Consider the following 23,593-nt stretch of genomic DNA (forward strand, 5'->3'; position numbering starts at 1 on the left):
TAAAACAGCAGCTGAACGTTTACTCCTGTTCAGCTGGTGGCGCCATTCCGTACGGCCCTCTGAGGAAGGTTCGCCATCAGCCGGCAAGGAGGTGCAACTGCAGTTACTGAAAGTTGAAATAATTGCGTGTCCCCATAGGTGGCCCTCACAAAGAAAGAGTGCTTTTATGTGAATGATAATGATAAATGACATCTCAGACAACGGTGTCATCCATGTGTCACATATTAAAAAAGGATGCAGACGTTAACCCCTTGTGTCCCTGGCAGGAACAAGGCACACAGTGTTTGGGTGTGTGTATGTGTACATTATGTGTATGTGCACACTTACACACACAAAGGGAGAGATAATCAGTCTGCAATTATCCATGACTTTGTTCTAAAACTCCTTCAAGGCATACAGGAACAAAGCATTAGCATCCTCAATTGCTCCAGTATATGATAATGTATCCTATCCATATGTAATACAACACCTTTTGTATCTTAACGGTAACAACACTATGTATAGGCAGGCTGATGATATGAGTTTTCCCTTGTCTTTTATCTTCCCTCCATGTTTTTAAAACTGGTCCTCATGGTAAAGCAGTTGCTATGGAAACCAAATCAATCATACCCACCGCTGTCACTTGGCCACATGTGTGTGATCAACCATTGCAGGGCTGGAATCACAAAATACGGGCAGAGGACCAGGAGCTGCTCTGGTGAGCAGCTGGGGGATATGACGCCCTTCTCGTCAAAGAAGACAAAACATATCTTTGTGTGCCTCTGCTCTCAGCTGGCACCTGGCTGTTGAAAGGAGTAAAGTAGAGGTTGGAAGTAGAGGGACTGAACACAACATAACCTTTTTGCCATGTAAACAGGCATGCTTTTTGTTCAGCAACAGAGAAAAAGGACATGAATCAGTGAATGGTTTGGGAGTGAAAGGTGTCTATTGGCTCAGGATCTGACACACACAGTCAAGCAGATGTTGGTCAGGTTCAACCCCACCGTGAGGCCAGTCTAATGGTCATGTGTACCCTCTATGCTTCAAGCAGAAGTTGCCCATAATTGCTGAGCTTATAATGGTAAAGGTTCAAATTGTAGTTGGGGAACCTGGTCCTAGATCAGCACTTATGGACAGCTTCTGATCCCTCTGTCCCTCATACCCCTGCCCACTCCTGTTTCCATGGCAGTGCCTCTCTTAGACCCCCCCTGTAACCCTCAAGACTAAATTCTCTACCTTTATCAATACAAATACATCCACATTAAAACTGCTCGTTATTACTTAAAACCTCTGTGTCCAGAAAAAAATCCAACAGTAATCAAAGTCATTATGGATTACAGCACTGCTGCCCATAAGCAACTTCATAATAATTCCCCTTTTTCTCTTTTTCAAATCACATTTCAAAACACTTTTAATTCACAGGTTTGGTAAACAAATAGAGTGTTGATGGGTACAGCCTTCAGTTTTAATTCCATAATCAATACTTTTGCTCACAGCAAACAGGGAGAGTGGAAAGTCATTAATAGATTTTTCCATTTTCATCACCCCAATACCTGACACATGCATATGGTCAGAGGTGGGACAAAATAAGACCGGAAGAGGAAAAGCATTCACCTTAAATGGCTTTGTCTGTGCCACTGAAGCATAGATGTGAATGAGTTCTGGACCAGTAGCAGCATTTGGCATGGTGCTAAGGGAACTGAACTTGTAATTTGTAACTTGTCTCATGTTTTGATGACTCCTGATAAGGGAACCTGTTAAACAAAAGGATGATTTTCATAAACACTAAGCTAAGGATAAGAAAATTATGAGACTAACCTAGTGCCTTATCTAGATGTAGATAAGGCCCTATACAATGCCTATACATTTAGACTGTGTTGCTCTCTGTATATTACATTTAAAGTTTATTGTAATCAAAAATGAAAACATAGGAAAAGCACAGATTTTATGTTGTAGGTATTACATGAATTGAAAATAATACTTTTATATTTTGCTGATTACCTCTCAAGTTTAAATGACAGCAGCACTATCTCTATATTTCAGGATGGCCAAGCACCCCCCCTTACACCTCCATAGAAACTGATTACAGCTCCACATACACACATGCATATAATGCCTCCTAATGAAGGGTGACACGGGGAGTTAAATTAAAAACTGCTGTTGGATAGTTGGCATCAGGTTGGGTGGAATGTTGTAAGAGCAGTGATTTCAGGCGGTGTGGGTACTGTTAATAAATACAAGGGATAGTGCTACATTCTAATTCGCGTACTGTCAAACACAGTAGGGACCACCACACATCATCAATGGATGTTTACCAGACGAGCAGTGCGCATGAACTAGCAAACATGTTCTAAAAACCGGAAAAAGGGTTTCCATTGTTAATGATGAGTATAATGTTGGCACACATTTTTGAAAACTAAAGTAACTGTGTGTCAACTAACGACAATTAGGAAAATATGCAAAACAATGTCGGGATGTATTACAGGCAAAAATATTTACAACGCGATACATATTCATTCTTAATTAATGCAGAGCTATAAAATTCCAATTTCCCTCTTGTCTGTGCACTGTCCGTGATTACAATGCGCCGCTCATTTGACGCAGGCGTGTTGGCCGTTCACGTAACTGAATGTGAGTGTGCAGACATCCCCATAGAGACAACCACTGTAGCTATCCCTTCAAGAAAGCCGTTTTATCTCATCCACAACGATACTACACATGAATACCGATAAACTAACTGAGAAAATACGGAAATCGGCGACAAAACGCCAAGCGGAAAGAGACGCTTATTAATATGTTATTTGTGAATGTTTTTTCGTGTTAGATCTTCTCTGGTTCGCTCTCTCCTTGCGGTTGTCATGTAGCTATAGGCCGCATTGGATTGGATTGTGTTGTTTGGGGAGGAGACCTTTCAGAGAGCTGCTAGACTTCGTTGCTGATATTGCACGGTAAAATCGTGTCAGTATATTTTTTTTTTGTTTGGAGGTTTTTGCTATTTTTCAAAACTGGATTGTGGATTCCTTACGGTTTTGAAGGTATTGTGTCAGACTGCTTTTAACATCCGACTCGCCGATTCGCCCAGTGTATTCAGACATCGTCAGCTCATTTGCCTTCAATTCATTCATCAGAGCTAGCAGGGCTAGCTGTTCAACGTTAGCTTTCTACCGTTAGGTGAACTCGACTGCTCATTATCTTGCCAACCGTCTCTCATTTTATAATCAGTCTTTTATTGTCAATGATTAGCTAACATAACTAACATTAGCTAGTTAGTCTAGCTAAGAGCTAGATTGTGCCGACATTTTAGACATTAGTCAGTTAGCTAGCTCAGTGCATTTAGCCATCTTGGCTCGCAGATAGCTAGTCTCTACATTGCGTTATTATTTGTTCACCTGTAACGATTAGCTCGCTTGTTATGAAAGTTACTTAGCTAGTTCATTGAAGAGGGTCTTGTCGCCAGCTAACAAGCTACATAGTTTGCTATCTGGATAGCATTAAACTTAGCTACAGTCAGTATAGCTGGTTAGACTATCTAGCCAGTTCTAGAAAGGCACTAGCGTTAGCTAGTTAAGTAGATGACGTGAAGAAACGGTGCTCCTATCGATAACATAAACCAGATCTTAGCCATAAATACGTAGCGAGTTAGCTAACATCCAAGCTAGCAAATATTATATTGCCATGATGTCATGGTTAACTTGTTCAGCGAATCGCTTCTATGGCATCGGGCTCCGTATGTGATGGGCGTACCGTAGCGAGTTGCTTACTAGCCAGTGCTTATGAATGATATTACCATTGTTTTGCGGTGGGTCTGTGTTTTTCGCCAAACGTTTGTCATCGCTTTCACGTTTCATTCCATAAAGAAACGAGGCAAGCTAGCTGACATTAGCTTGGTTAGGTAATTGATTTATTTCACCCCCAAATCTAAAATCTAGAAACCCAAGTGCTGCTAAGGTTATACCAGTACTAGCCAGTTGGTTAGCTGTCCTGGGGGTGACACATGTTCAGTCACTGTAGTATATTCCTCTTAAAATATTCAGCCACCTTGCAAAGACGGATTTGAATGGTGCAGGAGGGCATTTTGTGTTGCATGGCTAACGTCTCTTTGGATTCTCTGACCAAGGATGGACGTGGACGTGTGTGCTGGCGGGGACAGCACCCGGAGGAAGCTGGATTCGGGAGGCGAAGGGGCGCTGGAGGTTGTACCTCTGGAGCTCTATGACTCAGCCAGGGCGAAAATAGACGCAAATCTGCGATGGCTGTTCGCCAAAGCGTACGGCATAGGTAAGTGAGCTGCGATCCCTAATTCATCCGCTGTCAGTCAGCTAGTCGGGGAGCTGGCAAGCTGTTGGTGTGTTGGTTTGAATAATTTGAAGTGTCCTATTGTTTGATTGGTGATGACACTGAAGTGGGGGGAAAATGTTTGTTACTGAACGATGACGTCATCTTGAAAGCCTCAAATCATGGGGATCGATCTCCGAAGATTAACGCAGTCCACGTACGTGACATCGCTGACGCTAACGTTAGACGGAATATATGCGAGATAAATGCAGGCGTATTTGATGATCAGATATGTCCTTTTCACGATTTTGTTGTGATATTTGATTGATAAATGTGGTCGATAATGAGAACCGCTTCATTTTCTTGTAATAGCATTTAGCCTAGGTGATGGAAGTGACCTTTTTGTATTTGTAGAAAAACTAAGGCTGCTTTTTGACAAGTCATTGTGAGGATTGTAAGAAAACCAGAGCTGCTGATTGTTGTGTAACTTGCTTGGAATTCCTTTGGAAGCCCCTAATATTGTGTTGCTCAGCAGAGGGAATGCTTCTGGGAGAAATACCGCACGATTCCTATTTATTTATTAAAGATTTTTATTTGGCAGGCGGCCTTAGCCAGGCAACTTACAGGGCATAAGCATCAGTGCAGAGCATAATGCAAAATACAAAATAGGATTTAGATACAAAGTACAATCTAGCAGTCCTGTGCATTGAATAATCTTACAATGCACACTTAACCAACATAACAACTAGTGCTGTAATAAATCCAGATGGATTACTGGTCAGAATGCTGAAAAATACTGATTTCGAGGTATAGGCTCAGGGCCTCAACCCATCCCTATATTTTCAGGGCAGATCCATATTAGGGGAGCCCAAGACCAGCCTATAGCCTGACAGACCTGTGCACCCAATCCAGTGCTCTGTATTTGTGCTCCCATGAAAGATTCAGTTGTTCCCAGCTGCGTTTGATATATCCTTTTACTTTTCATGGTTTCTTTGTTTTGGGGTGAGGATGTACCCAGAACTGTGGCAAAAACAGAACGAATATCTGTAAAGGCCATCCTGACCCAGATGCCCTGCTGTGGTGTGGAGGGGTGGGTTTCCAGAGGCGTTTGCTGAAGCTGTCCTGTGTAGATAGGGGCTTTCTGTGGGAGTTCAGGGGAGCACCGTACGTTGAATTGGGATTTTTTAAGGATGGATGAAGAGCGTTTGTTCTGTTTGCATGGAGCGTGGGCATCCTAATGCCATTACCTTGAGAGTCAGCAATCACACAGCTCCATCCAACCCTTTCACGAAAGAGCAAAGCCAAGCTCATATGTCTGCATGTCACCAGTGAACATGCATTGCACTGTGCTGGCTGAGGAAGCTGTGGACGGGATGCAAAAATTGTGATTTTAATGCTGCCATCGCCAACGTAAGCCGTTTTCACATATGAATTCCGGACAAAGTGCGGAGAATCAGGTCCGCAACTTGGCTGGAATTGCCCTTTCACACATGTAGCACACAACAGGAGATTGTCCATGACAGACGCGTTCTCACCTACAGGAAATACTCCGCTTTGGTTTAGGTGAGGGGTGGCACCTGGGTAGAGCATGCAGGAGGCAGGACATGAAGCAAAAAATACGCTGCAGAAATTGCAGTGGCTGTATTCGAAACCGCCTACTGCATACTGTGTACTACACGAGTATATACTGTATACTGCATGCTATTTTTCAGTGTAGTACCCAGTATGCAAACATTAATAATTACATTTGTAGTTTGTTACATTGTCGCTTGAAATCATTGCGAGTTCAGAAACGTCCAGATTTCCTCGAGGTATTTTCCAGTTAGACGCCACTTGCATTGTCACAAGTGAAGAGTATGGACAAGATCACCTAAAGTATTCGCGAGTTGAAGTATTTTCAGTTTCTTTTCTTTTCAGTGTCTTACCTTTCGGTGGTACGGGTACATAATGTGGCACGGAGGAGGAGAAGGCGAATGTAGCCATTGTACTTTTGGGTAGCCTATAAAAAAAAATCACACACAGCCATCCAAATGGTGCTACTGGTACACATAATTTATTATTAATTATACATTTATTATAACAATAAGGTAAGTTTTTGTTGTTTGCTATGTAATGTTAGGTCACCAGTTCACCTATCTCACTATACCTATCACTATTAGTTAGCTACAGCTTAGCTAGCTACTGACCAGATAATAAAGTACTAACCAACGTTATTAATCATCGTAAGAGACAAATTTTGGCAGTATAGCTATAGCTAACTATCTCTTTAATGATCATTGGACTCAAAATAGCATGTATTTGGACATTCGCAATGTCAACGAAACATTAGAAAGCTATGTACAGGCACGCGGAAAAAAGTACGAGGCAGATGTTTGTATTCTTCCGGTTTTGCGCCAGTCACATAATAGAAACGTCATCAACACACCCACTTGCTCACGGTGGATTCTCCAGAATGTTGCCTGCTCTATTCACACATGGGCTCACTCCGACATGAGGCGGACTTTGTACTAGGGAGCTGGCAGAACGAAGTCCGTCATATGTCCGGTCTGACTGATTCAGACATTTGCGTTCTCACATACAGCTCCTCCGGCTAAGGGCCGGATACGCTCCGGCGTCCAGTGCATGTGTGAAAGGGGCTATAGATGGAGTTCCAGATACAGAGTGTAATCTGGAGGTTTTCTCTTGAACTGTGAGCAATAAAAAGAGAGATTGAGGGCGCTGCTCTGGAGGCAAACCCCCCTACTAATCAAAAATACCGTCCACTGTCTGTAGGCTTTGTAAGTGTGGGTGCGCATGGGTTTGTTGAGTTTGGGCGTGCTCAGAGTGGGAGGCCTTACTCCCTGCTACACACTCCCAGATTTGGGGGTGGGGTTGCATCACTTAGGTCCCACAGGGCAGTATTACAGTCAGAAATGGTGTTTAAAAATGTGATGCGTACAAATCAAATGAGAGAGTCATTATTTCTGTCCCAACGCGTGTGATATACTCTAGGAATGCTGCTAGATGTAATTGGGAGTATTGCTTCTCTCAGGTTACAGGTAGTCACTGTGTTAATCATGTGCAAACAGAGCACATTTAGAGACAAACTCTGTTACTGCGTGCCCACAGATCCAAAATACAGCTGTCACACACCTGTGTGTCTTTGTTCATCTATGGCCATTTTTTCAGACTGAGCATTCAGTTTTCATGTAGAGGTTCAGCATGTCTGTGAAGTTTGCGAAATAGTTACATTGTTGTAAATGTAATTTACTTACATGCAGGGTAACTGTAATTAAGTTCAGCTGCATTGTTAAATGAGTAAGGAGGATGCTGTGTTATATGTGGAGGATGTGCTATATTGGCCTTTAGTGTAGTAATATAGACCTACTGAATGCATTTGTTTATCTGTGTTTCTGTTTGTTAGAGATGTACAGAGACAGAGGACTGAGGGCTCAGTGTGTTTACCAGCACAGAGACAGAGCTGAGGGGGCAGTGTGTTTACCAGCACACACTTGGTGATTATATGTGGCAATGGTGTCGGTGGCAACGTAAACAAGCACCTGTCGCATCAAGTCTCCAGGATATCAGACAGAAGGCGCTGTAATTCCTTGATCAATAGTGTGGATTAGTTGCTCTAGATCTGATTATGCCTATGACCTCCACAGCAGCTCAGCAAGAGGGGGACTGGGGGCAAGGGGAGGCTACACGCCTTCAGGAAGTCAGGCCCCCTCTTTGCATGTTAAAGTTTTACCAACGCTTTCGGTCTCTTTAGGCATTGTGTTGCATAGGGGTGTGTCCCTGTACTCCACTAAATGGACAAGTGCTTTCACGATGGAAACAAGCCGACCCAGTCACATTAAAGCATCTGTTACTGGTACTGAAAAGTAAGAACACATTAAATATTAAATACTTTACTAGCAGAGAAAACCACATGCAAATCTTGAGTCATTATTGTCTATTATGACAGCCAGCTGTTAGTGATGAATTCAATTTTTGTGATTTTGCCTGTTTGCTTGGCTGTTGCAGAATGGCTCTCAAACAGAATTGTGGGTAATGCAGTGATGTGGGTAATGCAGCATTTTTGCAGTTAAATGATGAAAATTCTCAAAAAGAGTGTGATATGCAAGGTGTTGGGGAAACATTCCTAACATAATAAAACATTGATTCCATGAAAAAATAAATCTCAGACTGAACCAATGCATGGTTCTCAGTGGCTGGAAGAAAGACCATTCAGGAAGTGTACCTCAAACCACTGCTCCTGCTTCTTAGGAGTTTCATTGTTTTCCAAGAATCCCAGCACCTCTGAGTGTTTACCACTCACTGATGATGCTAATGACTGCAGTATTATACGGTACTGATTATTATGCTTAGGTTTCTGTGTCAAAGTCATTATTAGACTAAGTTGAGGAATGCTTTGAAAAGGTCATTTGTCTTTTATATATTATCTGTGTGTCTGCAGTGTAAGACACTGAGATTTATTATTATATTAAGCCTTAATAAATTAATCACAATCTCTAAATTTAACTTTGGGTATTAGACTGGAAGTGTGATGAAGGCAAAAGTTTGTGGTGAGCTGTGTGATGTTTAAAGATGTTTCAAGCTAGTTGAAAAGTTTAATGTGCATTCCACGTTGTGTGTAGGGGCTGGGTGATATGGCCTATAAATCGTGATATTTTTAGGCTATATTGCGATACACGATATATATGTCAATATTTTGAAATCTTCTCTGAAGCACTTCATAAATGCTCAATTTAACCCTTTGATGCATACAATCACACCAGTATGATGATTCTAATAGTCCCTGCAACATATGTCTGCATTAAAACATTCTTGTTTATATTCATTAGTGGTTTCTATTGGAACAATTTTAAACTTGCATGCAAAAAGGGGGAAATAACAACCAAGGTAAATTTAACAAAACAGTATTTTACTGCATATTTTGCAGATAACCGTTGTTTGTTCATTGTCTTCCTTGCGATACTCAGGGCTCCAGACTAACTTTTCCACTGGTAGCACTGGTGGTACCAACTTTTTCAGTTGTTCGCACCAGCACATGATTTGGTTGCACCTTTTTTTTTTTTGGTACAGCATGGTATTAATCAGTGACCTTGCATGCTGATGAGTAGTTGTCTTAATTTTCATACCCTAGTTTTGCATTGATGTAAAGATTGAGGGCTGTGCGATATGACGATATATATCGTGTGACGATAGAAAAATGTCTATCATTTCATATTATGCTCTGTTGTTTATTTTGTTGTGTCGCAAATCACACATTTTACGGCAATATTTTTCATCATTTGGACGATGCTTTGCGTTCTTCCACACTGCACGGATGCAGGCAGGAAAGTGAACGTGACACAGATCTATAGTTGAAAAGTGTTTTCTATTTACCTTTTTATATTGTACACATTAATATTTTATATTTTGGTACATGCTTAACTATGGAGGACAAAAATGACATAAGCATAAATAAATAAATAACTGAAAAATAAATACATTTTGGGAATGAAAAAGGCTATTTCTGTATTTTTACATTTTTTTAGGTATTTTTACATTTATTTATTTCTGTATCTCTACATTTATTCATTTATGCATTTCTACATTTATTTATTTCAGTATTTCTAAATGTATTTAATTATTTATGCATTTCTACATTTATTTATTCCTGTTTTTCTACATTTCTACATTTATTTATTTCTGTATTTGTGTCCGTATGTTAATTGAGGGTGTACTCGCACTAGGCAATTCGTACTGTTGTAACAATCTGCACTAAATAATAGTGTTTTAGTTACCAATCGCTACGGGTATTATCTGAATATACTTTTCAATTAACCGCAAGCACAAAAACACACAATGCATAAACTTAGCTCGTAAGCACAAATACACACAGTACACGCACACAGCTCAGTTGATCACACATATATTTACAAATTATCCCTCTCCCAATGCATAAATGCGCCTCCCCAAATCACCATAAAGTCCAATAAAGTCCCACAAGTCTCACAAACACGAAATCGCGAACCCCGACGTTTCTTCAGTGTCACCCGATAATCCCAAAACAGTCCGACACGCGTCTTCAGTGAACACTCAATAATTCCTCGCAACACAAGAAAACAAATCAGTCTCACAGCTTCCGTTGAGTCTCGGCCGAGATATTCCTTGTCGCTGAGGCGTTGTGGTCAGAGCTAGAACCACCTTGACAGAGAGTTTCTTCGTAATCCAAACGCGCGCCGCTTCCACATTTCAAAAGCTCCCTCTTCACTCTTCCGCGTTCCCATCAACCTCTCACGTCAATCAGCTGACTCGTTCCCCTACTACATCAGCCCCCTGCTGATTTCACACTGGATAATCTTCACATATTCAGGCATACATACAGGTAAACACACATTTTTAAAGGCTTATTATAAAACGGAGCTACCCTAGTTCATACAAAGGAAAATATTGTTAGCCTCGTCACTCTTCTTATTTTCTACGACTGGCCAACAAGAAAATGCTTATGTGGCAGTGTCACACTGTGCCCGAGCACGTTTGACCCCCAAAGTCCGGTTCGTTTGACTAGTGTGATCGCTCTACACCCGCCCCGGGCCCGCTTGAAGAGGTGGGCTCGGGCACGGTTCAGTTGGACTTGGGCATGGTATGCATCAGTGTGATTGCTAACCGTGCCCGAGCACGGAACTCGAACAAGACGTCAATGATGTGACTGTCCCATTTAACAGATATATCTGTTATAGCAACAGTTGGCTGGATATCTGTTAGTTACACACCCATTCATAATAATTCCTTTAAACCACCATTTGATTAGCCAGCTGACGTCCTTAAATATAACAAGCTGACTACCTCCAAAATTTGATTGGTTAGTTCTGTAGATCTATAGCAAGTGAAATAAAACTAACCATACTTTACGTGGCGATGTAAGCATCGTTGTTGTCAGGGGCTTAGTCAGAGTATCACAAAGGAAGCAGCCAACCTGTTTAAGTAGCTAGTCTTCAATAATCGTGAATTGAAAAGTGTACTATCCAAGCAGTAATAGAAGATGCTTGTTGTTGTAATGATATCAGTAGCCCACACACAAGTAGTAACCCTAACTGGTTAACATTAGCTAACATTATTGTGATTAGGCTACTGTAATCTGACACAAAATATTGGTCTGTCCCTTAGCATAATGACTGAAATGTCAGCTGCCTCCGTAAAAATCTTCTTATACGTGCAGCACGATTAAATGAAAATCGCTGTGTTGCATAATTGATAAATCTATGAGGCATGTGAGAGGGCCGTGTGTCACAAAGTAAGTACAACCATGAACTACATTGTGTTGTGCGAGAGCGCTTTTCTTCAACACAAAAAGTTGCATCGTGATGATGTAAGCGTGCTTGGGCCCGGAACGTCAAGCACAGTGTGAGCGCAGGCCAGCGGGGGAGTGGGGAGGGGGGGACAGTCGTGCTCGGGCACGATACAAGGCAACTGGGCCTAGTGTGAGTGCACCCTGAGTGGGTGGTCCTATACCTCAGTCTAAAGCCGGATTGGTCAGCTGGCCAAATCAGACAGAAGCAAACGATTCCTATAATATCTACATTACACAAGCTGGTTAGCTAACCTTGGTACTAACTCCACGCAATGGCTTGTACAAAACTTTCCATCAATAATGCAGGGTAAAAATACAGAAATAGCCTTTCGTTCCCAAAATGTATTTATTTTTCATTTATTTATGTATTTATTTCTGCATTTATTTATGCTCATGCCATTTTGTCCTCTATACTTAACCTTTTCACACGTAACTTGTTTTTATGCTATGTAGCGCACGTGTTACCTTACATGGTTAGTTATGTTTTCATTAGCGTTATTAAGCTTCTCATAGTTTTCAGTTACCATTTACTATATTTTTTAACGTTAAATCGTTGTTTCCTCAAAGTTAAAATTAGCTAGAATTTTTCCAATCTAATCCAATTTAATTGCACCTATGCGCAAAAGGGTTAAAAAAATAACATGACAATTTGTACTCTATGTTTGCGATATAGTTGTTTACTACATCCCACGTTGAACAAGCCGTGATACATCGAGTGTATTTGATATATCGCCCACCCCTAGTTGTGTGCATTGTAAAATTGCAGTCTCGTCTGCAGTGTTGGATATTTTCGATGATGGCAATGGCACTTAAAGAAGCACTTTGTGCTTTTTTACCAGATGGACACTGTGAAATGTATTAAAAGCGCAGGGTTATCAAAGAGACATATAGCCTGCTGACACCCCCCTAAATGTAAAATGCTTACTCTCGCCATTTTTGTGGGATTTGGGATTTTTGTGGGAGTATGGAAGATTGTATAGTCAATGAAAGTTTTCTTGATTTGACACCAGTAGGTATAATTACTGGTATTGTTATGATGAGCATCCCTTGTGTTGAGCTTTGTAGATCTATGTCAGCAGTTGAGGCAGCTCTCTTCTGTAGTATGGGTTATTCTCATATAGAAAGTGTGTGATTAAAGGAGGAGAGCCAGTATTTCAGCCATGCTCCAATCCTCACAAAGAGAGTGGTGTTGAGAGAGGCCAAAATTTCTTCATGACTGTTGCACTGTAAAAAAAATAATAAATAAAAAATAATAATAATAATAGTGCACATCCCTGTCAAATACAGTAGAAGAGGAGGGCATGACAAAGACTGTATTGTTTGACTTTTTTATCCCTGGTTTATTATCAGTCTGACATGACACACACACTAAACAAGGCTGCAACAGCCTTTGGGAGGCAGGCATTTTATTGAGCAGTGCCGTCATCCCCATGGATACGGGTAGTTCATCGCAGCACTCTCCTTTGTGGCTGGCTGAGAGTTGCAGCAGCAAATGTCTGCACGTCTGCAGATCTGGGCAGCCTGTGTGGGATTTTAATCTGGCAGGGTTCACCTTGAAATGACCCCCACTTTAATGAACAGTTTCCTGATCAAGCTCGATTAGGAGAGCACATCTCATTGATTACATTTTTTTTGGGATGTATGGCATTCTGAAATAGAATCAAGCTTGTTCCCAGAATGCTTTCAGAAGGGGTGCATGGAGGGGACAGTTCAATACCCAAAGCTGCAAAACAGAAACCATGTGGTAGGGCTGCAACAATAGCCGCATCACCGCCATACTGCATATTAGGAGGTGTATGGTGGTGTTGAGCCCGTCACCGTCATTACTCTCAGCTTTACTAACAGCCCCCCCCCCCCTTATCTGAGAATGCTGCCATCCTCATGCAGCTTTTGGCTTGGTCTGTGGTCTTGTCTACATATATCAAGATATTTTCCAAAACTCACTTTTTTCTTTTTTTAAAATCTCCCCACACAAGAACAAGAAAAGGATTCTAAAACGCCCAGACCTCTGCACTGAGCATACACATAACATTTAGCAAGTGCATCATATCATTGTAACCTTCTGGTCGACTGACCAATCAAATCAATTGAGAGGACTGACACCGAGGAGAAGCGGTTTGCGAGTCTGGTGTTGAAAACTAGTGAGCAACTGCAACTGTCAACAAATAGTGTTATGGAGGAAAACATTAAATATATGATAACCACTGTCTATACCCATGTTTATTAATTATAATGTGTAACAAAACTCTTGTAAAATGTTTAAATGTGAGTAATAACTATTTCTTTAGTTTTAAGTTCAACCAAATATTTAGCATTTTATATGGTGTTTGAAATGCACGCCATGAATAAACTAGTACAATTAGCCTAGGCAATGGCCTAGAACTCAATCGATGGATTTTTGTCTTTTGAAAGCGCTAAAATAGTAGAAAAGATGTTTGCACACCAAATGATGGTATGACTGTTTAGGTTAGGCGTATTTGTTGTTTAATACAGATATTTTCTGCTTCTGTTACATGGCTACATTTGAAATTGGCATAAGTAGCGTAAGCGTGAGTAGTTTAAGGAATTAAAAACTGTGAGTAATTTATATAGCCTATTTTAAAATAGACCTAGTGCCCCCAGTTCTGGTAAATTAAATCCATTGCTGGGTATTGTGAACAAGGCACAAACAAGTTTGCGATGGTTAGCTGTATGGTGTCACAGTTCATTAGTCAAAATAGGGGGTGGCCATGTTTTTTTTTTTTTTGATAAAATTCAAGCCTGAATTAGCCTATTTACAATAACACAAAAATAATTGTAGGCTTTAAAAAAAACAAGAAGCAACAGAGCCAATAAACAGTTTGTCCTGTCTTTGTTGGCTTTTAGGCCTATAGTAGCAATAGTTGTAGCGATAGTACCACTATATCGCATATTAAGGGACAGGTAACAGTCAGATGAATGAATAAACACAGGGGGGTTTAGTTGCAGTTACCGCAAACCCCAAGGTGGCATTCTTCGAATACCGTGGTAAGGAAATTTCTGTATCGCTGCAGCCCTACCATGTGGTCCACAAAATCATGATTGATATGCTATTTTTGTTTTAGTCAGGCCCAGTTTTCCATTGAAGGCTATGCTAACAGGCTCAGCAGGCAGTATCCTGAAATGTCCTCTTCTACACAAGCCTGCTATGTAGAACTTGTTTATGATTTTTCTCTTGTGTAGGTAATGTTTTTTATTACAGCTGGTGTGAGAGTCATCAGAGGAAAAGTACCAGCCTTCTGTGTTTTGACACAGGTTTTTCATAATGAGTACTATGGGGACGTATCCCCCATTATTGCTTGTCCTTTTTATGTGTTGAAGTTGAGTTGAATTTGATTGAGGACTGCAGATTCTCTTTTTCTTTGTTGTTTGGAGGAGGGTGTGGTGTGCTCCTGGCGAAGGAAACCTGTCATGTGTGAGCCAGTTGACCTATTTCTTGCCAAAAGCAGTCGCTCCGGTGATGAATTTTTAATTGGGGAATACTCATGTCGCTGAAGCTCCTGGTTCTCTGTTTTCAGTTATGCTGTCACTGCATATGTGTGCTGTGAGTTTTTTCGATCTGAATAGTTACGTGTGAAAGCGTTTTGATTTAACAGGGAGTTTGGATGGTCTGTCTCTGGCCCTCATTGGTGCCGTCTTCCTCACTGTTCTCTGCAGGTCCAGTGATTGGTTGAGTCACCGTGAATGGGGTGAAAGCCCAGACAGTGCTTACTGTGTGAGCCCCAGTGTGCTGCTTGCTATTCAGAGTGGCCAGAGCGCCTGGGCCCGTCACTCCTCACTGGTCCTCTGGCAGGCTTGTGAGATTCACACTCTCCCTTACCCCCTTTCCACCAACGTGAACTAGGTGCTAGCTCTGGGCTGGTGCTAGTGCCGGTTCAGAGTTAGTTCAACTTGCGAACCTTCTAAGAACCGGTTTGCTTTTCCACGGGCTGTATATGTCTCCGCTTTTCTGTTAGTGCCAAGCTAGCGGGAACAAACCACAACAACAAAAACAAAAACAAGAGAGCAGTGCTTTAAAAACAAACTTGTCCACTACACTTTATACAATGTTAGCCTTTTGTGAAGCCAGATGTTGAGATGTTGGTAGGTGAGTCAAAAGGCAGTGTTAGAAAGTAGCATGCTAACATTAGCTACTGTTATCAAGGTTATGGTAGTTGGCTAGCTAGCTGTTGGTCAGCTAACATTACCCAAGCAAGCATAGCTACTAATGTCTGACATCAATGTTACGAATGTCGAACGTAGCACTGATGTGAGAAATTAGTAGCTAGGCTTGCTTGGGTAATGTTAACTGACCAACAGCTAGCTAGAAATTAGTAGCTCAATAAACAGATAAGAAATACATAGCTGGCTGGCAACAACGCAAAACATTTGAAAAATAAAACTCTGGCTTTTCCTCTTCTTTTTTGTAGGCAGACTAGACGCTACACTAGCTTTGTTTTTTTAAAAATGGTGGTCACAAAGTTTTAGTTGGTATTGTTGGTCATGATAATCCCACCCCCAGCCCCTGATGTAAGCAGTTCTTGGTTCTAGACCAGCAAACTGTTGGTGCCGCTCTTGAACCAGTTTTCCTTGCTGAGAGCCGATTCTTTGGTTGTCAAAATGCGAAGAATTAGGCACCGGCTCCGAACCGACCCTCAAACTGCCTTAGTGGAAAAGGGGCCCCTGACTCACTGGCATACTGCCCTTTGAAATGGCTGCGGCACAGAGGGCCCGGGCAGCTCTTGCTCTCCCTGTGTCGTTAACACTAGTTTGGATGGATTGTGTGGATGGGCCCAGGGACAGCTGACACCTTGGCCGAATCGGAGAGCGCTGGGCCACACAAAGAGCATGCACTGCCGGCCTTTGACCTAGATATACACTGACATGCCAGTGCCCTCCAAACTGACTCTAATGAATAAAGCACTTGCTCATATTCAGGCAGGAGAACTGCCTTGACAGAGAATACTGTTCAGCTTAAAGTGCATTAGAAGCTCTTCTGACAGACATTGAAGATGAAAAATATGTATTTTCTTTCTCGAGATTAGTAAGAGGGTTTATATAGGTCACATTCATTTCGGGCTTCTCCTGACCTATGGAGAATGCTGTGTGGGTTTTATTACTGTTCTGACTGTTGCTGTCCATACAGACTACTGACTGCTCAGCCAGACCTCTGTGGCTACACTGTTTCAGGACCACATGGTCCAGGTCTACAGTGTAGACTGGTCATGGGTAGAATTAGATTCCTCATTCTGCCTGTTTTAGAAGCACAGCGGAACTCCCCTTTAGCTCTGTTAGTCATGTGAGAATATGTCACCATCTTATTATTAATTCTCTTGGTGAGATGTTAAACAGACTCGAGGCCTGGACGTCCTGCAGTCACAGCAAGCCTGTGGCATTCTTCGTGGAGAAGTGACCTTTGTGTCTGGGGTCAGTGAAAGTAGTTGTCCTTGTAACCTACCGATTGACTACATTTACATTTTACATTTACATTTATTCATTTGGTGGACAATTTTATCCAAAGAGACTTACAAGTGAGGTAGTGTACAACACGAGCAAAAAACCATAAGGAGTCAACAATATTAACTATCTATTTACTGACTATCTGTATAATGTATGCCTCTGCCTCTACTCTGGCGTTAGGCGAGCTGAAGCAAAATGGCTACCGTATGTCCCAGGTAGGCACTGCCCGTCCAATGCTGTTACCCACATGGCGTGAAATGCGCAGGTGCCTTCGGAGGAACGCTGCTCAGCAGAGCTGCTTGTTTTCACTTCATGGACTCTTCATCCTTAATGCGGTGATATTGTTCCTCTCAAGGATGTGCACGACGTGTCTGTACTGCGTTATCTACATTCCACTCAGCAGGATGCTTCTACTGATGAAGAGAGCAATACATTCAGATGTGTGAAAGCAAGTGCTAGTATTCTTAGCCCCCTTGTGACACCTGTTAAAGCATGTGAATTCATGTTCGTTCAGACGGAATGGGGGAGATGCTCTTTGTGAAAATTGACGCTCGATGCATCCGGCCCCTCAACGTGTTCGATGCATAGTAGGGTGATAATTTTGGGCAGCCCTTCCGATATCTACTTAATGACAGGAAGCATTTTGCTGAGGAACGTGTCAAAAAGCAGCTGACACACCAGAGCAATCCCATTACCCAAACAAGCTGCACATGCCACACAGACAGGGAACATTTACTGTAAGCTTTTATTTTAAGAACATTTACATTTACATTTATTTATTTAGCAGACGCTTTTATCCAAAGCGACTTACAAAAGTGCATACAGCAAGTATAGCGACGGTACGGGGACAGGATGTGTACAGTTCCACAATGAGACAGTTCTCAGCTGAGAGCAAGGTCTGTTTGAGGACACAGTACTATTAGATTTGTACAGTTGCCTATAGGGCAACTAATACGATACACTTTCAAACGGCGGACTTCGACAACTTCAAACGGCGCAATGAGCGTCAGGGTAAAGGTGGCAACAAGAAACAATTTAAAAAGCACAGCAATTTACGACAGCACTGATGGGCGGGGGGCAGCAATTGTGTGCTGGGTCAGTCCAGGTAGAGTCTGAAGAGGTGCGTCTTCAGGCCCCGTCTGAAGGAATGGGGTGAAGAAGCTGTCCGTAGCGAGACAGGGAGTTCGTTCCACCACTGGGGAGCGATGTAGGTGAAACGCCGATGTCCGGCAGAACGAGCACCTCCTGCCTTGACCATGCAGGGAGCGAGGCGTCCAGTTGCTGCTGAGCGCAGGGGTCGGGCTGGTGTGTAGGGCTGGATGAGTTCTTGGAGGTAGGCAGGGGCTGTCCTGTTGATTGCAGAGAAGGCGAGGGTCAGGGTCTTGAATCTGATCCTGGCAGCGACAGGAAGCCAGTGGAGGGATTTCAGCAGGGGAGTAACATGGGAGAATTTGGGGAGGTTGAAGATCAGTCGGGCAGCTGCATTCTGGATGAGCTGGAGAGGCTGGGTGGTGCATGCTGGGAGGCCTGCGAGGAGAGCGTTGCAGTAGTCCAGTCGAGGGAGAACTGTGGCCTGGATAAGGAGCTGCGTCGCGTATGTTGTCAGGAACGGACGAATCCTCCTGATGTTGTGGAGGAGGAATCGGCAGGCCGATGTGTGTAAAACTGCAATAATAAATAGGACAAAATACAAAACTTTTTCTCAAGTAACTTCCGTCTCTGAAAAACACTTTTTCATGAAATAAATAAAATCAAGCTGCTCAAAATGAAAATAAAAACTGACTCAGGGATTAAAGTTCTCTGTCGCTATGACGGATTTCCGTCGGATTTTCCAGAGAGGCCATGTATGAGATCAGTGTAGATCTGTGACGGAGTGCTGTCACTACGGTTGAGTATGCACTGTGACTGCCATACCAACGAGCCTGGCTCTTTGGCGTCACGGTCAAAGTCGCATGGTTGGTACCCCGTAGACCCGGGTTCGAGGCTGGGTGGGGTGACTGCTCTCACCCTTCGCTACAAGATCCGAAGGGGGAAAAAAAAAAAGCGAGGGGAGGGGGAGGGTGTTGCGGGACTTAGGAATCGCACTACCAGGTGATAGGTAGCTGATCTGTATAGGCATACAATCTACTTGGATGTCTATAATTATTGTGTGTGTCTGTGTGTGTGTGTATATATATATATATATATATAAATAATCATGAAACAGTTGGAGACAGTTGGTGTATTGAAGTAGGATAATCAATGAATCACATCTCGGCGGACACGCGCATATTCAACTTTAATCTAAACACAAGCCAATGTTAGATTAACACCAAAATACACATTTATAAATGTGAGAAAAAAACTCCAAAACCCCCAAATTACGAGGGTCTTAATGTCCAGCAAGCAATAGAAATAGTTCAAATACGAATTAAGTTAATCAAGATTGCAAAGTTTGTGACGAAGAAGGAGCGAGAAGCTGCGGTTCAAAAAGGAACAACCTGCAATCTCACCACTCCAATGAACGAGAAGAAAGCAATCCTTTTGCAACCCCCCACATTCTTCTGACTGAGAATAATCCACAAGGAAAGTTTATTCCAGCAGCTAAGAATCGTGACAGTTTGCAATTAATGACCCGGATGCCGTGTTCACCTGCATGTGCACACTAACTTCCCCTCATCCATCACACGTGGCTTGTGAGGACGTCCTGTCCGTCTTCATTATACAATATAATCAACTGATGGCACACACAGTGCATAGCATAACTCAAGAGTAATGGAAAGAGAATAACATGTTATTATTAAAAGAAAATAACATGCAGACTTTTAATGGGTGGCCATTATAGCGGGACTTAGGGGTTTTCTCACGTCGTTGTATGTAGGCTACATTTTGTGAGGTTAGTCTACTGCTTTGTGTGTGTGTGAGCAAGAGAGAATGGGTGCGCGTCTGACAGTAGCGCAAACTCACGGTGTCCTGGACAACAATATTTTAATGCTTCACAAAAGATTAATCACTGTCAGGTCAGCAAAGATTTGTGTATGCAGATAAAACTTAATATCGTGTTTCTTCAATGAAGTTACCGCTAAATCTGTGAGGGCTCTACCGGTCAGCACGGTATAGTCAAAATCCACACCATAGAGCAAATTCATACCGGTGTACTTTCTATACTGTTCTATACCGTCCACCCCTACGTGGCGTGCTGTTGTTGAGACCTGATGACCTGATGTGGCTGTGGGGTTTCACTGAGGATGGGCTGTTTGTCTGTCCTGGATGGCCCCTAGTGACGGGGGCTTTCTCAAAGAAAGGGAAAGGTCAGGTCAGTCTCGGGATTAGACAGAGGTCCCCTTCAGAGATCTCATCTTAGACGGTTTACACGGCACACAAATGGGGGGGCTACGCTAAGCTCTGTTATGGTGGGTCAGACTTACATGTTTTGGCAAGCCCCAAAAGTGATCTTTTTACCCATATTCAGTGTGCATCAAATCTCAGATAAATCTTATTTCTGACATTGAGGTGAATTGCGACTTGTGTGTCTTTCCATTAACTTCAGCGCGTGGTGTGTTAGCACAGAGAGATTAATGCAAGCACACTTAGAGAGTTCTTTCCAAGTCAAGGGTGAAATTCAAAATGAAGGAGACACACACCAAAGCATGGCTGCCCATGGCTGCTCTGTACCTGCCCGTCTGGAGCGGCCCATCTGTGTGTGTGTGTGTGTGTGTGTGCGTGTGTGGTTTGTGAGCCCTTTGTCACTGCCCTAATGACCACTAGCAGGGAGTCTTCTCTGTAGCCCTTTGTTCTGGCCATGCTGAACAGCAGGAAAGGAGTGCGTCATGGCGTGGGCGCTCTGAGGGGAATGGCGCTGCTGCTTCTGCTGTATCGGTGTTAGCATAGCATATTCAAATACAGACAGCTCTCTGTTTTCCCAAAAGGCATCCGTTTTTTTTTTTTCTCAAAATAATTGTAAAACATGCTCATAACCTTTGATAACAAATGTAATACCCATTATTCCAATAGAATTGACAACAAAACAGAATAATTACAGTTATAATATGAAAATGAGGAATCCTTAAAGACCTGTTAGAGGTTGTATTGCTTTTAAATTCCAGCCTGTCACCTCGTGAAGTATAACATGAAAAAGGTGTTAGAATTGTATTTGGTGATATCCAATTGCTGCCATCGAGACATGTGACAGTTTCCATATGTCCCTATAGTTCCCAGCATGCAAACGCACTACTCTGAATCATGTTTATTCCTACGAGTGGTCAGCTTGCTTTTTTCACAGAAAAGTGTGAAAGAGGTAATGCCATAGTCTGGGAGAAACAGGAAAGAAGGCAATAGATCCTCGTAGCCAGTAAACTGATTCTGAGGGACAACACACTCTGTGTTGTTGTCACTGGTAAGGGTGTTGGGGATTTGGGCATTTTAGAGGTCCTGTGATGGAGGGGGCAGAACCAGCCTTCACCTTCAGCTTTCTTATTGGTTATGCCTCATTGCTTGTGTCTGCTGTTGTTACAGTGAGAACCTGCTATTTATGTAGAAAAGTGTTATTTCTCAGTGAAATTTGAAACATATACTAAGTGAAATTTCCTTAGTGTTCATTACTCTTTCAGAAGTAAATGCATGTCTGGACCAAATTTTTTAATTTGCTGATTGCCACTACTTGGTTGTGTAAATAAACTAGTACTCATCTGCAAAAAGCATTCAGTGGGACAGTTATTTTTTTTTATTTTGCTCAGGCGCTGACAACTGCTAAATCAATGATGGCACGTGGTCATTTGAACAGTCACAAAATGGAATACAGAGTGTCTGAGGTTGCTGAATGCGTTTCACTCCTTGTTTGGAGGGTGTGGCCTGGGGAAGGTTGGAACAAAGGCTCAGCAGTGGGGCAGGAGCTGGGAGGGGCCGGGTCGAGAGTGGGAGGGGCTGACATTGCAATCCCCCCCCGGAGCAGTGTCCATCCCTCTTGGTGTGGCACCAGTTGGTGCGGTGGCAGTGGGGTCTAGGAGAAGGGGGTCTCTGGGCAGCCGCAGCCAGACCTCTCCCAGCAGTCTTTCAGCTGCACCGTGGTGGCTGGGGGCCAGCTGCCAGCATGCATTAGCGTTTTGATGGGAACTCTAATGTGAAGAGCAGGGAGCCGTGACTGTGGCTGCTTTCCTCTGGCTGGGCGTGGCCGGAGCAGTGGGCGGTGGCTCTGTTTACAGTATCAGGGGCTGCACTTGGTCCTGGAATAAACACTTCTACTGGAGGCGCTACCACATGGCCACACCTCCAGCACCTGTGGGTGGTCTCTGAGAGGTTGATAATCTGACTGCATTTTCAGCACATTGTCTGCTCAGCTTTCTTTTTATATACTGACTTTTAGAGGTGTGGCGATGCTGCATCGCGATGCATCGAATAGCTATTTTTATCGCAATAACAGCTATCCCCGGTATGTGGCGTTAGGTTTTTTCCCCTGTATGTTTTTTTTTTCCCTTTAGTCATACCTGATGCGGGAGCACACTCCAGTTTTCCGAGGCTATGTGAAATGCTTCTGGGGGAAAAACACCACTCGTATCTATTCAATGTTGATATCACAGCAACAGCACTATGCTGCTTCCATGTGGTAGATAGAAACACATGGCTACAAAGATAAAGAGTGAAAACGTATGCTTTAGTGTGTTTTAGTAGGGATGGGCGATTTTCTAAATAAATAAATAAATAAATATTTTTGGGGTGCACCATATCTTGATTTTTAGGGTTCAGCCAAATACTGAATCCAGCGTTTAAGATTAGGGGGTTTCCGAAACCGAATCTTGGATTTGGTGCATCCATATAATTATCTCTTTTTTACATTTATTTTTTTACATATTTTGTTTTTCCGTTGAATTATATTTCGCGCATATGTTCACACCAATATGATTTGCCGTTTAGTGCGTATGCTAAAACCGGTGCGATTAGAACACTAAATTGGAAAAATTCTAGCAAATTTTAACTTTGAGGAAACAGCAGTTTAACGTTAAAAAATATAGCAAATGCTAACTGAAAACTATGAGAAGCTTAATAATGCTAATGAAAACATAAGGAACCAGCTAACACACGCACTACATGGCATAAAAATAAGTTACGTGTGAAAGGGTTAAAGTTCAAGAAAATCCACTGTTAAAAACACAAATGCTTTTTTTAAAGTTCGATAAATGCATGATGTTTCCAAAGTCAAAGAGTAATCGTGTTAAATAATCGTGATCTCAGTATTGACCAGAATAATCCTGATTATGATTTTTTCCATAATCGAGCAGCCCTACTAATAGGTAAGCTAACCAGCATATAGATACAAGTGATATTTTTCTGCCCCGGAAGCATTTCACTGAACTTGAAGTGTGCTCCCGCGTCAGGTATGACTAAACATACGGGGAAAAAAAACCTAACGCCACATACCGGGGATAGCTGTTATTGCGCTAAAAATGGCTATTCGATGTATCGCGATGCTGCATCGCCACAAACACAATTAACACATTAACTGCCAGATGGTTCTGGAACACTGACCCCCTACAGTGCCAAGCCAATATGGCCGCCAACAGTGAGAAAATGAACCTTCTGATAAAA

The 23,593-nt window shown here is 42.4% G+C and overlaps 1 protein-coding gene across 4 annotated transcripts in view; it reads left to right on the plus strand.

Annotated features, from left to right (window-relative positions):
• Positions 1–2,655: 2,655 nt before the first annotated feature.
• Positions 2,656–23,593, plus strand: part of LOC118778538 (calmodulin-regulated spectrin-associated protein 1-B-like) — a 70,017-nt gene continuing 49,079 nt past the window's right edge. For all 4 annotated transcript variants that reach the window (XM_036530109.1, XM_036530110.1, XM_036530112.1 and 1 more), the window contains exons 1-2: positions 2,656–3,014; positions 4,097–4,257. In XM_036530109.1, the coding sequence (XP_036386002.1) occupies positions 4,098–4,257 (160 nt within the window). In that variant the 5' untranslated portion in view covers positions 2,656–3,014; position 4,097. The remainder of the gene's footprint in view (positions 3,015–4,096; positions 4,258–23,593) is intronic.

The sequence above is a fragment of the Megalops cyprinoides genome, chromosome 5 (genome assembly GCF_013368585.1).
Source record: "Megalops cyprinoides isolate fMegCyp1 chromosome 5, fMegCyp1.pri, whole genome shotgun sequence".
In the NCBI taxonomy this organism is placed as follows: Eukaryota; Metazoa; Chordata; class Actinopteri; order Elopiformes; family Megalopidae; genus Megalops; species Megalops cyprinoides.